Source organism: Neolamprologus multifasciatus, chromosome 19, assembly GCF_963576455.1.
Source record: "Neolamprologus multifasciatus chromosome 19, fNeoMul1.2, whole genome shotgun sequence".
Classification (NCBI taxonomy): Eukaryota; Metazoa; Chordata; class Actinopteri; order Cichliformes; family Cichlidae; genus Neolamprologus; species Neolamprologus multifasciatus.
In genome coordinates this window covers 9,049,284-9,066,202 of record NC_140457.1, presented here as the reverse complement: position 1 = coordinate 9,066,202, position 16,919 = coordinate 9,049,284, and the positions used below count along the sequence as shown (strand labels likewise).

The window sequence follows — 16,919 nt, the reverse complement described above, 5'->3', positions numbered from 1 at the left end:
TTTTATTTTATCTCTCCTAATAAAGTATGCACACAGTAATAAATATCACAAATGATAAGCACCATAATATAAATAAACAACACTACAGATCCTATAATCTGATTTCTGTCTTTGAGTTTATTAAAAAGTGAAGCGCCAAATACTAGTTTGTGTCATTATCCAGATGTACATAAGCATGATTACACAGGTACTAGCGGGTTTTGATTATCGATTAAAATCGATTCTAGCTTGGATAACGTGATATCGATTCATTAAAATCCTGAATCGATTTTTAATATAAATATTACTACATTTCAACCACCACCAAACAGCTAAAACAGTAAATGAGAGCAGGTACACTGATTCTGCACAAAGACGTAAACACAAAGCGCTGACGCATCAGAATAAATGAGATGTCGCCTTTCTCACCAGACAGCGTGGACACGGTCGGGGCTGAAAGCCGACAGCTCACTGATTCTAATCTAAGGCATCTGCTGTGATGCTTACACATTAGATAAAGTCTCGAAAGTGTCAGCTTTCTTTTTTTTTTAGTTATAAAAATATGCAAATGTACTGATCTATGATCTGAATTATACTATTGACTGACTGTCTGAGGCTAACAGTTACACAATCATACCAAAACTCTGTCCTGATAGTTTCCACTTTCTCTTTTGTATCACACATACTGAGACAATATTCGGGATAAATAACCAAGAAAACAATTTATTTATTCAGTTTAGAGGTTTACACATCATTATAATCACAGAGCCCGCTTCACTTGAATTGTCCACTTGATGGCGCAGTAGAGCAAATGAATCATCTCAATGCTTCGAATCATGAGTCGACCAATTGGGTGGAAAGCTTCAGTTCATCATGAGGCTTCATCTCACCATCACTAGTGGTAGGCCATGGTTGGACTCAGAGATGGAATATTTAACTTAAAGGTGGCAGTTTTTATTCACTGGCAGAAAACAAACCTAGAAACACAATACATGAGCACTAGAAACAAAACCAAAATTCAAACTAGGAAGGGTGATCTAAACTGGGAGTTCATGACGTGGCATGACATAACCTGACAAAACATGACAACTGAAGAACACACAGCTAACGCAGAGGACGCAACAACGGGCAGGGAAAAACACAGGGCTTAAATACATACTGGCGTAATCAGGGAATGAGAGACAGGAGGGAAACACAGCTGGGATAATGCACTCATGACGAGACACGGGGAGCAGAACTGAAATGATAAACATGGGACAAGGACTACCAAAGTAAAACAGGAAACTGAGACTAAGCACCAAGATGCAGACTTGACACTAAGACGCGGCAACATAGGAAGCTGAAGCACAGAGATGATACAAAACGGAAACCACAATCCAAGGACTAAAGATGTAACCTAAGCAGAAAATCATAATAATAATCAGAACTATCAGTTCACCAATGAACACAAAGCACTGGGTCCGTGACCCAGTACCGTGACACCCATGGCAATATTAACACAGAAGTGTAAATCCAATGAGCGACTTTGATCAAAAGCCAGACTTCCCAGCATGGTGCAGGTGGTGCATGGACGTGATCGATTGCTCCAGCAGAGGATGAAGGCACCTGAAAAATGCTTTCAGTAAGAAATGCATCAAACAGCTGACACCAAGGTGGATTTCATTTATTATATTGTGTGTATCTGAGCTTACGTCTAGCAAATAAATAATTTTTAACTGATGGCAGTAAACAAAAAAAGCTGCCCAACAAAGTTAAAACTGCACCAGCAAGAGAAAAACTAGAGAGCTCAGAGACTTGATTTTCAAATAGGACTGAATGTTAAGATTGTGTTGTAAAAATTCAGTGGACTAGTAAACTCTAAACTTTAATTGTATATATAATATGTGAATTGTATATATAATATACATATATAATATATAATATCTTGCAAGATATTATATCGCAGATTCGGTCAGTCAGCTTTTTCCATAAAGGCCTGCCATCTGTGGAACACACTTCCAACCGAAATCATATTGATTACAGACATCAGATCCTTTGCATTGAAGGTTAAAGTTTGGTTAAAGGGAAATCAGAGATGTAGTCATTTTAACTAATGATTTTAATTTTATTTTAAATTATTGTCTATTAATTGTAATTGTATTAATGATGTAATTCGGCTTTATGAAAATGTATGTTTTATTGTAAAATGTACCTATTTTGATTGTAAACCCAACAAGGGACAATTGTTGAAAATTAGCAATAGCTATAAACTTATGTGCGTTACATCAGTTTCATGTTTTGTACTTGGACTATCTTAAACTGCACTGTCCCTTTTAAATAAATAAATTCAAACTCAAATATTTTGGGGAAATAAACCTAAAAATTTAGACAGCAAAGTTCCTCCAGATTCCACTAAATATCCAGGTAGGGCATGCCCCTGGACCCCTATATGTCACCTTCTGGACCAACTGGTACAACTTTTACTGCCTTTTCAGGCTTTTTTGGGGGAGGATCGCTCTCTTATACATAAACTGCTATTCAGTGATCATTTAAAAACTAACAAAAGACCAGAATTAGAGCACAAATTTCTTGAACAGCCTGTACATGGAATGAAATTCTCATATTCTCATAATTCAATTAACATGATCTAAAGAGCACAAACACAATAGAGAGCTTTAGTTTAATGACTTCCAGTCAGTGGAGGTGAAGTCTAGCAGACACCGATTGGCTACAGCTGCTGGAAAGCTTCATGAAAAGCACCAGGATTTTAGAGGGGCTCTGCTCTTTGCTTCTACAGACTATAAACTCTCTGCTGTCTCCCAGGTGAGAAAACCTGCACAGTTAAGCATGCATTCATGAGAAAATGGGAATGTGCTGTGGACTCGGGATGGCAAGCAGCCAAAGGAATCTGTTAAGCACACAGAAGACACAATAACAGCAAATCCTGCTTTTTCAGACACAAGCACCTTACTTAAGTCAGACTCAAACATACTTATCTAAGATAAAAGCCGAGCGTTAAGCCATTTAACAGATAAGAAATGTCCGTCTGAATTTCCTCCTGTGTAACATTAACCATGAATCAAACATTATTTTCCATAAAATGACAATGTGTTTTGGCATGCCAGGATGTGAGACGCTCTGACGCAGGTCAGCCCACGTGGTGCACCCGGTTGTCCTGGTCACACACACTTAAGCACAAACACTCACTGTTTTTTCGGTTCACAGACTCTTTGCTCGGTGGGTGTGTGTTTGCGTGACCACAGCTGGTTACACAGAACACATCGCTGATCAAGCTCATGCTTTCTGAAACAGAGAAAGGAGTTCCCTTTGGGATGATAAATGGCACCAATTCACATGCCAAAAATGCTACTGATTATTTCATATGCAAATTAGCATTTCTTGCTATTAAATAACTCAAAGAAATTCACATATTTGTTTATTTTTCTTTCTTTTTGGGCACATTTGCTTGGAGTAAAATTTCAGTGCCAACGGAAATTGTTGTCCTTTTTCCACTAACGACAATTGTTCCTTTCTGTAGTCACTCTAGAGATAAGGATAAAATTGGCCATATTCAGCAGTGGCATTAAATTACTTTCCAATAACAGTGAAAACGGGGGGAAAAACACAGGATGTTCCCGTCCGGGAGGACACTGTGGATAACTATCTTGCTGTTTGCTTTGACAATCTCTCAATCATAGGCTTCTTCAATAAAAAGTGACAATAGTAGCACGGTGGTTTATGGTTGTTGACTTGTCTCATAAATACTGCAGAGTATCTGTAACTCTGCTGTAATCCAGTCTGTTTTTTTATATGTGCCACTTGTATTTAAACCTGTTTTTTCAATCAACACACTTCACATTTTCAAACAATATGAACTTTTTATTACACTAAACCTTTACACTCAACACTTTTTATTTACATTCAATAGATAAAAAAAAAAAATCAAAAGCACAGAGCTAATGTTTGACACAAAAGCCGCTGTTTTCTCCAGTAACATGACACCCTGTAAAGTTCAATTACGGTAAGGGAAAACCTTCTGGCTCATATTTAGGGAATTTTAAAGGAAGTATATTTTGTTTCTCGAAAAAATGTTAACAAAAAGAGAAAGAAACAAGACAATCCTACTAGTAAGTATTTTATATGTAACCAAAAGCTGATACAGCTTAGGCAAGCTTTCTTGTCATTTCTTTAACTAGTCTTCAGAATTACTTCTCCAGGTTTCTTAAAGGACATTTAAAACTCTTCTTTGGATGTTGGCAGCGTTTTGTTCCGTTTTCTGTCAAGATGATCCCACACTACTTCAATAACATTGAGGTCCAGGTCCAAATCTTTCTACATACTTTGTTACTGCTAGTAAAGTGCCGAGAGATACAACTTAAAATTGTTTTTTCTACAAAACACTTGTTCATTCCTGAAGTTAGGTACCTTTTCTTATGCCTGATTTATTCATATGTCATTGTTAGAGCCTAAAAAAATAAAAAGCTTCTCTGAAACTGTCAGGTACAAGACCTTGACTGAAAATGAATAAAAAGCAGCCAGTGTCCAAAGAAAAGCTTTGAAAGGCTGCCTGAAAGCCTATTAAAATTACAAGTAAGTCCATGGAAGCAAAATATAAAGACACGATGAGTGGCTCAAAAGTTTTGCACAGGACCAGAAGAAAAATACTATTTTTGTAGGTTTATATTTATATTGCATTTTATGCCTAAGACTATGAAATTTCCTTCTGCTGCGGTCTTATCATGCTAGCCAGCTTGCTTTGAAAAATATAAATGACACTAAATATTTCTGGCTTTTTTAAAAGAATTTTAAAAGATCTTTAGTTAATAAGTGACTGAATCGCAGACTTTTTATGGTTTTAAAAATACAGAATACCACCAACCTTACACTATTAGATGAATCTTCTTTACAGTCTGAAACCACTAATGTAAATATGGTTTTCCTATCACCTTTCTCCTGCTTGTAAACTTTCTTTGCTAAATGAAGCAGACTCATAAAGCAGTGATACTTCCACGTCATGCAACTTGCAGAAAACAGCTTATGTACAGTACAGCTAAATGCTAAGCAATTGAATTGTTAATTTAGCGAATGCTCTACTGTTTTTAAGAAATATCCTTCATTTAGTCTACAGTAAACACACACACAAAAAATAACCTTTTGATCATCTACATTTTGTTCGAAACCCTTATTTATAACTGATCACTGAATACGTGCACTGTCTCTGCGGAAATTTCCCAGAGAGCACGTTCAGCAGTTTACAGTCTGGTCAATCAGAGTTGACTATGTCAACGTACACGACTGTGGCTGGCCAACTGGAAGAGTAAGCAGGCACAGCGAGATGTGCAGCACGAGAGCACTATGTCAGCAGCTGGGAGAAGAGGTTTAAGAAGAACTCAGCCTGTGCCACGCTGCCACCACTTTCTCTGGATGAGCCATTGTGTCCTTCCACTGCTCCACAGCCTCTGGAATAGGGCTATTGAGTCCCAGCTGAATCTGCCACAGACGCAGAGAAGGAGGCAACTCCTCAGTTTGTTGCAAATAACTTAAAAACATTTTGATTTTGACTTTTAGGCTAAAATAGATTAAATTGTATTCATTATATTAGAAGTAATGAAAGAATAGGCTAATAAAATACACCAAGGGACTCACCTGTCCGAGATATTGTTTCCTCCTGACTGAGCTGCGACTGTAGAGTTTCACTGAGAGTGAGTAGGCGTGGTCTAAGGTGGCCAGATGGAAGTGAAACGTCTCAGCCCACTGACACTGACCTCCAGAGGCCTTGAGCACTCGGGTCTTCTTCTTGGTCACCTCCTCCAACTGGGTCATCTCCACTTTGACAAAAAAAGCTTCAGAGGACAGGTGCAAGAGAAGACAAGTTACCATTAAAGCTACACAGCTACTTATTTTAGGGGTTAAGTATTGAAAAATACTGATGTGTATTTTACAGGTACCTTGAGTGAGCGGTGAGGAGGACACTGGGAGGTTTTGAGCAGCAAGGACCTGGACCTGGATGCGTCCATTCACTGGCTGAAAGCACGTAGTAAGATGCAGCTCAGAGTGGCACACCTGTAAGAGAATGGTGTCAATGAGCTTTTACATTTACTAACATTTAGAAAGAAATAATAAACCTCTTGCAATCAACTGTCCTCAAATAAGAACATCACATTTCTGCACCTTATAATTAAGTAAAAATCCATTAGCTGCTTTCTAGTAAATTAGACCCAAAGTATCTCCAGTCTTGCGCATTTGGACCTTTAACCACTGTTCTGCCTTTAAAGTAGTCAGTGCAGGTTGTCAGGGCACGTTTTAGTTGCACTCATGACATGAAAGCTTCAACAGATTGAGCTTTAATATTGGTAAAGTGGCTACAGTTACAGTATAGAGCGTGCTTTTGGTCTTATCAACAAAGTTTTAGACTACATGGTGCTTTTACTGCTTTTTCTTGTTACAGGACATATTTCGAAGAATTAAAACAATATAAAGGCTGTTTGTCAAAGGAGGCTATGTAGAGTCATTTAATAATCCAAAATAAATAAAACAAGTTAAACACTGTTGCGCATTAGGCGTTTGGTTAGAAAGAACAGCTGTAAAACTGATGCAGTGACATCATACAGGTTCCTGTTGAACAGCTAAAAACAAAGAAGAGATTGACACGGTTACTTTTCTTTCATTACTCAGTGTTGTGGTTTTTTCCCCTTCACTACCGTCTCCACCATATTGTCAACACTGAGTGCCACACCAGCGCACTGAATATCATCATGCTTCACAGGCATCTTTGCAGAGCAAGTCCAGTCTCAATGCCAGCCTGGAACAAAACTTACTTCATGGTCTGGAGTAGTACTGGAGTATGAACCCTAATGACCTGATTTCTTCTACATGAAGTACAATTTTGCTTCATCATCTCCTACAAATATCCTGAAGTGACATCACATCAGCAGCAGCTGTACTTTGTGTTTGGTGCTACCAAAGTTGACTGAAGGGTAGTCTTTTAATAAGATGAAACTCATAGTCTATAGATGATGAGGTGGGAACATGTCAGCATGTTTACATTATCACCAACACTCTTAACAACTTTTAGACACTAATACAGTTTTGACAATGAGATATTTTGGGACAGTGAAGTATTTTTGGTCATTTGGTTTCTATACAATAGTCAAGATGAAGTGCAGATTTTGGGCTTTGACTTTAGGGGTTCAACAAAACTATTTTAGTAACTAGTCTGTAATTACAGCCATTTTATTTTACTTTTCACAGGCTCGAGAGTAACTGGACAAGCTGAATAATCTGAAATACAAGGGATGTTTTAAATACTTGGTTGAGAAGTCTTTGCAGTCAATGTGTGCCTGAAATCTAGAAACCACAGACCTAACCAGAGGCTGCATTTCCTCTTAGAGATGCTCCACCAGGCTTTTACTGGAGCCATCTTTAGCTGCTGATTATTTGTGGATCTTTCTGCCTTCAGTTTTGTCTTCAGTAACGGAAAAGCTGCTCTGTTGGGCTGATGTAAGTGGACTGACTAGGCCATTGAAGAACATCCCATTTCTTGGGTTGCTTTTACAGGATGTGTCAGGTCATTATCTGTTTGTACTATGAAGTGCTGTGGAATGAGTTTTGCAGAATTTGGCTGTATCAAAGAGCACAGCCATGTACACTTCACAGTTCATCCTAACCGTAACCATCCTGCCTCTATAAGCAGTCACGTCATCAATAAACTCTAGTAGCCCTGTTTCATACATCCCTACATCACCATGCCATGTTGCCTCCGCCATGTTTGGCAGATATTCTGGGCGGTAGGGGAGCTTTGGATCATGAAATGCTAAAGAAAAGTTAGTCTTGGTAAGAAATTTCTTCTGTCCTAAGACTTTTCCCCAGATCTTGCTGGCTCTATTAGGTGTTTTCTGACCTTCCTGTTCTTGAGTGTATCCAGTAGTTTGCAGCTTGCTATAAACACCCAACAATGATAAAACCTACTTCTTTGAGTGTGTTCTTAGCTTTGTTAGATGTTGTGAAGATGTGCTTTTCTTAAATAAAGATATGAGGTCAACCAGGCTTTCAGGCCCTTTGGTGTTACTTTGCTGGCCAGTTTATTTCTTCTTGTTGACTTGCCCACTCCACCGGGAGGAGGCCCCGGGGCAGACCCAGGACATGCTGGAGAGATTATATCTCTCGGCTGGCCTGGGAACGCCTTGGTGTCCCCCCGGATAAGCTGGAGGAGGTGGCTGGGGAGAGGGAGGTCTGGGCTTCTCTGCTTAGGCTGCTGCCCCCGCGACCCGGCCCCAGATAAAGCAGATGGCGATGGATGGATGGATGGATGGATGGATGACTTGCCCACTCTTAAAGTCCTTGTTATCTCTCTGACAGGTTTTGGTTTGCAGAAAAATAAAGGGACAGACCTTACCTCACCAAGAAACTCCTTAATAGTCCATTTTTTATCAGTAGGCAGAAGGGGACTATATAAAAATTGCTGTAATTCCTAAACAGATGATGCAATTCTTTTACCAAACCCCTTGAACTGAAGCTAAAAATCTGCAGTTCAATCACATATTGATTGTTTGAGATAAAATCCACTGCGTTGGTGTACAGAGGCAGAACTACGAACCACACTTCAGTGTCCAAAAACTTATAGACCTAACTATGGTCTCTCAGAACTCCTAAACATGCTGCAAACCAGTTTTCCCACTTAATAATTCTACTTTTTTTTTCTTCATTGGGTTCAGCTGTCTTCAGCCTTAAGAGCCCCCCCTGAATGACAGTGATTTGGACAATTTTGCTCTTTTGTGTCCAGCAGATGGGTAAAATAACCGAGTGAATCAATTTGTCCCTCTGAAATCTAATGATGAGTCACCCTCTGATTTTCCAACTATACAGACAGTTTGTATTTTACCATCACTGGCCAGACATAAATCCATTTATCAACAAAACCACTCTGCACTGGTAAAGTGGTTTAAGGTCTGACCTACTTTCCATGTCTCACATTTCCAGGACATGCTTTCTGCTTTTTACTCTCTTATTGTTAAAGCCTGTTTCCTTATTCCCTGAAAAATGAATTCCATTTCTGTTTTTCCTGTGATTATGCAACAAATTCAGCCACAGCATTAATATTTTTCTGTTCGGGCCGAGAGGATAGTGTGTGTCAGTGGGCTACCATGCATCACGGGGACAGTTTTACGAGGCACCTTTAGCACTTTCTCCTTATTTTCTATACTTTTAAAAAGAGGAAAGCAGCCAACACAGGAAATGGTGAAGAATAGGTAGTAAAAATCCAGGGAATTCCCACACAGAGTTTTTGCTCTTGGCCAAAGGAGTTGGAAAGTTGTGGCCAAGTACGAATCACATAGATGGTAGTTAACACTTTTCTTATTCTTTGCTTTCAAATAAGTTACAATCTTATCTAAAACTTAGAGCTAACATAAAAGTAAAAACAGCTGCAGAATTCATGAAAAGTACTGATGCAACATTGCCCTAAAACAGCAACAAGATTGGCAGAGATAGATACAGAATAACAACTGACTCTCTCTGTATACGTCTTTCATTGTCCTGTATTACTATTTAACACATCAGTGACGGAAAGCATCATGGAAACAGCAAACAGACTCTGTAAACCAAGCTTCAGCGCTACAGGCCCACCTAATAAACAATGTAGTGAACTCCTACCGAAGATTTAGACGGAGGGTTGAGTTCAAGCCAGTGCTCTGTCTCCTGAGAACCGAGGTGTCGCAGGGAAAGGACACACTCTGCCACCGTACGTTTTTTGGGGTTGTGTGTCTGCAGTCGCAGCACCAGGGCGCTGCAGCGCAACAGCTGGAGATGCAGCGCAAACACAAAGGTCTCCATGAAGGACACATCCTGAAAGCAAAGAAAGGTTAAAGTAGAGATTAGGCAGTTCTGCAATAGCGCTTTAAGGGCCTATAAATACTTAACAAATATATACAGCATCAATACCTGACAGTACTCTCTAACTGAGCTCTTGAACTGTATAGGTTTGGGGGTGGTAATGATTGATTTGAAACCAATCATTTGCTGCTCTCCTCCATCCAGATGAAGGTTGAGGTCTGAGCACTGTTAAAAAGAGAAGATGTGGTTCAGTCTGTGTGTAGAACAACAAAGGCAAATCCACGGCGCTCTACTTGGAACAAAAGATGGAAAAAAAACAGTTCAGGTTTTGTTCTAAGAAAGTCATCAGGCCAGACAACAGTGGCAAGATCAAGTGCCACTAATGTGACCTTAGGATAAAAAACAAACCCAAACCAACAACAAATCCCAAATCAAAGCTGGCAGAAGAGTACACCTTGTGGAGTTAGAGTACATATCTGCAGTAGAAGTTTATTTAGTGTAGGGTTTTGATTTCTGAATAAACATACACTTCCTTAGACGATGTTGGAACTATTGTAATGTCAGTCAGGACAGTTCAGCTCCCTTAGAGGAACTTTTCCTTCTGAGTGTCTGAGCCGGAGTTAATAGAGCATTGAGAGGAGCTAAAGGAGAGCTGTATTCTGGACGCACAGAGGGTCCATTGAGAAATGCTACCAGTGACCACAATAGGGCTTTTTGTCCCTGAATCCCCCTCCTCCATACTGCATGTAACCTTACCTGAACCAGGGTGATCCACACCTGCTCCAGAGCCTCCTGATAGTTCAGCCGGACACACACCTTCCCCAGCTCGCGCTCATCCCCAGACAAGGTGACAGACTCTGCAACATTTGGAAACAGACAGCAGGATGTGGCATTAGCATTTAAATACGAGTTTATGTACTGTATAATATGATGTTTTAAAAATTTTAAAGATGATGCTTTTCAATTATTAAACTCAAAACTCAAGGCAGAAAGATTTACAAACACACAGTAACTCAAGATGGCTGCACTAAAGGGTGAGAGGAGCATCTTAAGGGAGGAAACAGAAATTGGTGATGTCCATGAGTTCTAAATTAATTTCAAGCAATTATTTTAATTGAGATATTAAAAACAATCCTTATATTTGGGATTATAATTGTTGTTCCAGCTACTTTTGAACCTCTGAAAATTCCTAAACAGTAAATGCTACATTTTGATTAAAGCCTTTAAAAGTCTCCACTTCAGTCACATCTTGATTGTTTGTTTGACATCTTTGATTGCTTGACTGTTTGAAAAAGCCAGAAACATTATATATCAGGAACTAAGGTTGAAAGTCTCTTTTTCTTGTTACATTGGGAAACTGCTAGAACAAAAAGGTTTGTTTGTATGATGTTTACCCAGGCTGCTTGTCATGGAGCTCATTTTGGAGGATGCACTGCTGAGGGACTCGAATCGCTGCAAGGAAAACAGAACAGACGACACGTGTGAGACCAGGCATACTGCAGTTTCCCCCTTCTTGATCCCACACCCCCTTTTTTTCTTAGCAAATGTGTCACACTTATCATTAAAGAAATTTTAAGAATACAATTTCAGTTATTAGGGGTAAAAAGCTATCCAAACCTACCTAGCCCTGTGTGGAAATGTAATTGCTTCTAAAACAATAGCTGGTTGTTCCACCCTTGCACCAGGAACTGCAACCAAGTGTTTGTCATAATTCAAAGTGAGTCATTCGCATCATTGTGTAGGAATTTTGGCTCGTTCTGCTTTCCTGAATTGTTTTAAAGAGGCCAAAGTGGAGGAGTTTTTGAGTGTGAACGGCCCATTTAAGGTCAGGCCAAAGCATCTCAATCTGATTTTAGTTGAGATTTTGACAAGGTTAGTCCTTTTTTTTTTTTTTTTTTGCTTTTTTGTGTGTTTTTTTTAACATTCGTAGGTGGACTTGCTGCACTTACCTTCAGAACATTGTGCTATTACATAACTCACGTGAACTTTAGCAAGTTGTCAGGTCCTGAAGCAGCAAAGCATTACACTACCGCCACCATGTTTGACTTGTTTGATGTTCTTTTTATAAAATGCTGTGTTTGTTTTACACCACACATAAAGGGGCTCAAACCTTCTAAAGAGTTCATATTTTGTCTCGTCAGTCCACAGAATACTTTCCCAAAAGTCTCAGCCATCATTAAGATGTGAGACGAGCCTTTGTGTTCCTTTAGGTCAGCAGTGGTTTTCGCCTTGGAAATCTGCCATGGATGCCATTGTGGCCCAGTCTCTTTCTTATTATTAAATCATGAACTCTGACCTTAACTGAGGCAAGTGAGGTTTGCAGTGCTTTACATGTTCTTCTGTGACATCCTGGATGAGTTATCAATGTGCCTACTTCACTCTATCAAACAGGTGCTATTTAACTGATTTCTTGATCCCTTGATTTAGGGTGTAAACACTTTTTCATAGCACTGTTTATAAAAACTTGATGGTCCAAGAATGAAATATTTTGCTCATCGGTTTATGGACTAGTTTAAGTTTTCTTTTATAAAGAATGTTGTTCATTTTATAAATTGTGGTGCCATTTAGAGTAAAATGGATAAAAAACATAGTATGATGTGGTGTGTAGCTCCCCTGTGATTGCCCTGCAGTATCCTCAGCTTATTAATCACATTCACACTTCGCTTGTTCAGATCAATGTTTCTTCAAAGCTGTTGTGTTTACTGTAAGATCTATTGCCAGTAAGGTGGTTTGCATTTTCTGCCTATATATTTTGTTAGCTCATGATGGTGTCAAACTAAACAGCTATGCTAATTTAACTGCAGTTGTGCATGCAATGGATGCTGTCGTGAGCCATCAAGCCAAAAGAAATGCACAGAAATGTACCTGTGTTACTCCCCAGGAAGAAACTGCTCTGACATTTTTCACACTGTGGGCTCTGAATGAGGTTTTGTAATGTTTATTTAGGTTTAGGGAGTGACTAGATTGATTGTAAGAGACAGTCAACTATTTATGTAAAGTAACAAGGAGCTGATGACAGGTGCGACACACGTGACGTGTGAATCACATGTGGAAGTAGATTTTATCATAGCTACTAAAGGCGAAGAATAAGCCCAAAAATGAATCACGACTTTCAAATTCATCGCCATAACTTTAAAGCAAAATTATAGGCTTATCTCAGCCATAGATTATTAGTTGAGACTGAAGGTAACTGAATGGTTTAAATGAGGTCTACTACCTAAATAAATTACACAGTTACATACCTAAACGCGACTGTAGACATCCTCTAAAGAAAGTTTAATCTTTATTTCAATGTCAGATCAGTTGATAACTACTACTTGGCTTAACTAATCTCAGAACACTTATTCTCTCTTCTTTTTTCTACCAAGTGTTATGGGACAGGAGTCATACCAATCTCATGTCTGTATGGTAAATATAGAGGTAGCTGCATTACACAGTACACATTACACTCTTTGCTGCTTAAATCAAAATACCAGCTTCTGAGCCTTGTTTGCAATGCTCCACTATGCTGCTGAGGACAGTGGAAACTATAACAACTATATTTAGTCTAGGTTGAGACAAGGTGAGAATTTTGTGTGAATACAGATTAGATAGAGGACAGTCTCACCTGCATGTGACCCTGGGGGTTGGACAAATCAAACATGGAGCTGCTCAGTCGCTCCTGGCCACCTAACTTCATATTCCAACCTGGGAAAAAAGATGAAAAGATGTTTTGAAGCTGTTTCAATCCTGAGATAATTCTGGTTTTCATGCTTCACTCTGCAGCAATCTGTTGACGAGTTCAGATAGAGCTCAGTAAACTACTGAATAAACTGCTCAGTACTAAGATGAAACATGTGTCTATGTCCAATTTTGTCATTATTTAATATGTTTACTACAATTTTAGTTAAATCATGCCCAAATTCTTGTTTCATATTCCTTTCATCCATCCGTTTTCTTCCACTTATCCAATTTAGGATCATGTTGGAATTGGAGCCTCTCCCAGTTGCCATTAGGCGAGAGGTGGGTATGGGGTACACCTTGGACAGGTATTCAGTCTGTTGTGTTTCATATTAAACAACAAAATACCACTTTTTCTGGTATTTGGTACCTGGGCTTTGTGGACCAAAGCTTCTTGTGTCTCGGCGGCTCGAGCCGGGGGAGATGTGCTCTGCCATGTGACCCCGATGGAAGAAGGACTCGGGGTAGTAGATGAAGGGAGTGGTGCTGACCAGCTCTGCCTTCCTTGCTGCATATGTGCACCGGGCTGAACCTGCAAGCAAACAGCACAGCTGGTTGTTATCATGCTTCAAGCACATTATTGTTCTCTGCATCTCTAACAAGTATGAATAGCTATTCATCAAGAAACAAAGTGCTTTCACTTTAGTGCATTGAAGAGAGCCGATAATATCTTAATAACCCCTGAGATAGATTTACTGCAGCTTAGATTCTGTTTGCTTGCCGTAGCCTTTGCGTCAAACTAACCCTGGGTTGAGGCATGTTATGTAACTTTCACTTATCTGTCTTGTGGGACTTCTTGTTGAATTTAAGAGTGAATTAAAATTAAAAGTAAATGTTTCCACTTTTGACAGTAGGATCCTGCACTAGTTGATCATACCCCAGGTGTAAACTTCCAAGTCAGCGTAGTCATATGTTTTGTTGTGATATTCCCTGGAATCTGAGTGTAGACGTGGGAGAGTTGAGCAGAAAATCGGCTTCATTTAGAAGGAATTCAGCCCAAATGAGCCAGATTTGGCAAACAATCACCAGCAAAAGTCATTTTTGTTAACTTACATTCTAGTACAGCCAGTCAAATAAAACAGGTACAAACAGCAGTTTTTATTTTATAATTTCTCTGTTAATTTATATGTTTTGCTTTTAGGATAAGTCTTAAGGCAGACTGCACATATTTAAACATTGATATGAAGCAGAACCGAAACCAACAGTTCAGTCTCATTACTGGAATTATCATTATTTACCAGCCCATCCTATAAGTCATCACTATCCTCTCACACGCTATAACTAATTTGGATCATCACTGTTTGAATCTTTAAATCATATACACACCTTAAGACTTAAAATGTACTAACTGATACAAGTACGTACTCTGTGGCTCAGCCTGCAATTTAGGGTAGCTTGGTTGGACATAGGTCGGCACAACAAAGGGAACCTCTCTGCCATTTGGGGGCATCTTGGAAAGTAAGTAATCTTCAGATACATTTGGTCCTGGGGCTGCTGCTGTGTTAGGGGGCATCTTCAGTGCAATCACTTTAAAACAGAAGATATTATTCAGTGAGACACAAGCAGGTCTGTTAAAGGTCTGATAAACATCTGTGCAGGACGGCAGCTTACCTTGGGTCTCCTGCTCCTGCTCGTTCTTCTTCATGAAGTTCTTGCAGCAGTTTTTGATGAACTCCATGGCTGAATCTGGAAATATTTAAATGTTGAAATAGTAAGTGGAAGTTGCGGATTGCATGGTAAACAGTAACAAGGTGGCTAACAATGAAAAGCCAAAGCCAAAAATTATTCATGGAACAAACCAAAATGACCTGGGTTTGCTACTTCTAATCTAACTGAACACTCAAAGCACTTTGATCTGTAAGCCTCAATCACTGAGTTACTCTGACATTCCTGCAAGCATGCAGACACAAGGTACCCAGGATTAAACCAGTGACCTTCCAATAAGTGGATGACCTGCTCTGCTTCCTGAGCCGCAGTCACCACCTTTAAAACAAATAGTCCGCTTGCACAAGTCTAATAAATTTTAGGAAAGTCCCCAAAATGTGCTGAAATTGTTTACCTGCTCTGCAGTTGCCACAGTGTGGTAGGCTATTTTATATCTGTTGAATTCCACTCTTTGATATGATCTGAGATCTCAAGATCCCCTCATATCACCCCCAAATTTAATTTGGTAACATGTGATTTTTTGACAGTGTGCTTAAATGTGGTATAAGTACCTGTTGCTATGGTGTGACCACACTTTATAAATCGGATACATTAAAAAACATATGTTATTTGTTATATGCTCAAATTAGGAGCACATAAAAAAATCATAAGACACATAAACATAAGAAAGTTCAGTCATTCCACACCACTTCTACAACTATTCTAGTCCCCAGAAACAAACAACTAAATTCACTGCCATGACTTTCTTCAGGGGGCTTTGATTAACCGGGATTATTGATTAACTCACCGCTTAAAACTTAATAACTAGTTATTTAATAAACCAGCTGGGCTGCCAGTGGATGGAGGAATTTCCCTATGGCGCACGCTAAAAATAGCACATCATCAAACATCACTTTAACTTACCAAACAAAACACAGATACAAAAAAAAAAAAGTTTATAATATAAACTTACCGACGCCTTGTTTTCATTCAAAGAGGATCCGCTTCGACCACCGAGGCCTGAGGTTCACACTCACCGGCAGGCGGGAGAGAAATGCCACCGAGCTCAGGTTTAAGGCTGACTTTCGTTACAGGTCTGCCTCCCTCCCTCTCTTACTCCCGCCCACGCTTCTCTCCTCTGTCATTCCCGGACTGACAGTGGCGCGCGCTTCCTTCCCCGAACAGCTGTGATCACAGCGCTTTCTATTATAACCTTTTTGTTTATCACTTATCGCTGTGTGCTCACTGTCATTTGTTTCTTTTCATCCTCGGGTCGATATGTTTGCATTGTGCGCATCATCCCAGCAGAAACTTGGCCATCTCCTGGGATCGGCGCTTACTGACATATTTACAGCTCCTTGCTGAGATAACAATGACGCAAATAAGAAACTGAAAGGAAACACATCATAACTTTCTCAAGCTACTGTTTTCCTTCTAAGTCGCCTATACTTGACATATTACCACCGATTAATTAATGTAGACTGAATTCGTTGATTGCAAAACATTTGCTGATATATACATTTTTTTTCTTTATATACCTAAAAACTGTCACGTGTGCCTAAATCCCGCAAATTTTCTCAGTCACCCCTCAAATCTATTAACAGTTTAGATCCTGAAAAAATTTACAAGGTGTTAAATATGTGGTTCCCCATATTCAAAACAAGTGTTGCTATAACATCCATACTAAGTGATCCTCACATGCGCACCCAATGGTTTATTATATGCCCTTTTCACAAATTCTGATACCCAAATAAGTGCTGCTATAA

General features: G+C 39.4%; 1 protein-coding gene across 1 annotated transcript; it reads right to left on the bottom strand.

Moving 5' to 3' along the window:
• Window positions 1-5,085: 5,085 nt before the first annotated feature.
• On the bottom strand, window positions 5,086-16,236 carry tc2n (tandem C2 domains, nuclear). Its single transcript, XM_085143355.1, has 12 exons — window positions 16,127-16,236; window positions 15,121-15,195; window positions 14,875-15,036; window positions 13,880-14,041; window positions 13,397-13,476; window positions 11,184-11,241; window positions 10,546-10,646; window positions 9,898-10,014; window positions 9,610-9,801; window positions 5,907-6,021; window positions 5,605-5,801; window positions 5,086-5,448 (listed from the first exon to the last, which is right to left on the bottom strand). Exons 2-12 carry the CDS (start codon window positions 15,185-15,187, stop codon window positions 5,338-5,340), a joined length of 1,362 nt encoding a protein of 453 aa, XP_084999481.1. The 5' UTR covers window positions 15,188-15,195; window positions 16,127-16,236; the 3' UTR covers window positions 5,086-5,337.
• Between the last annotated feature and the right edge of the window lie 683 nt (window positions 16,237-16,919).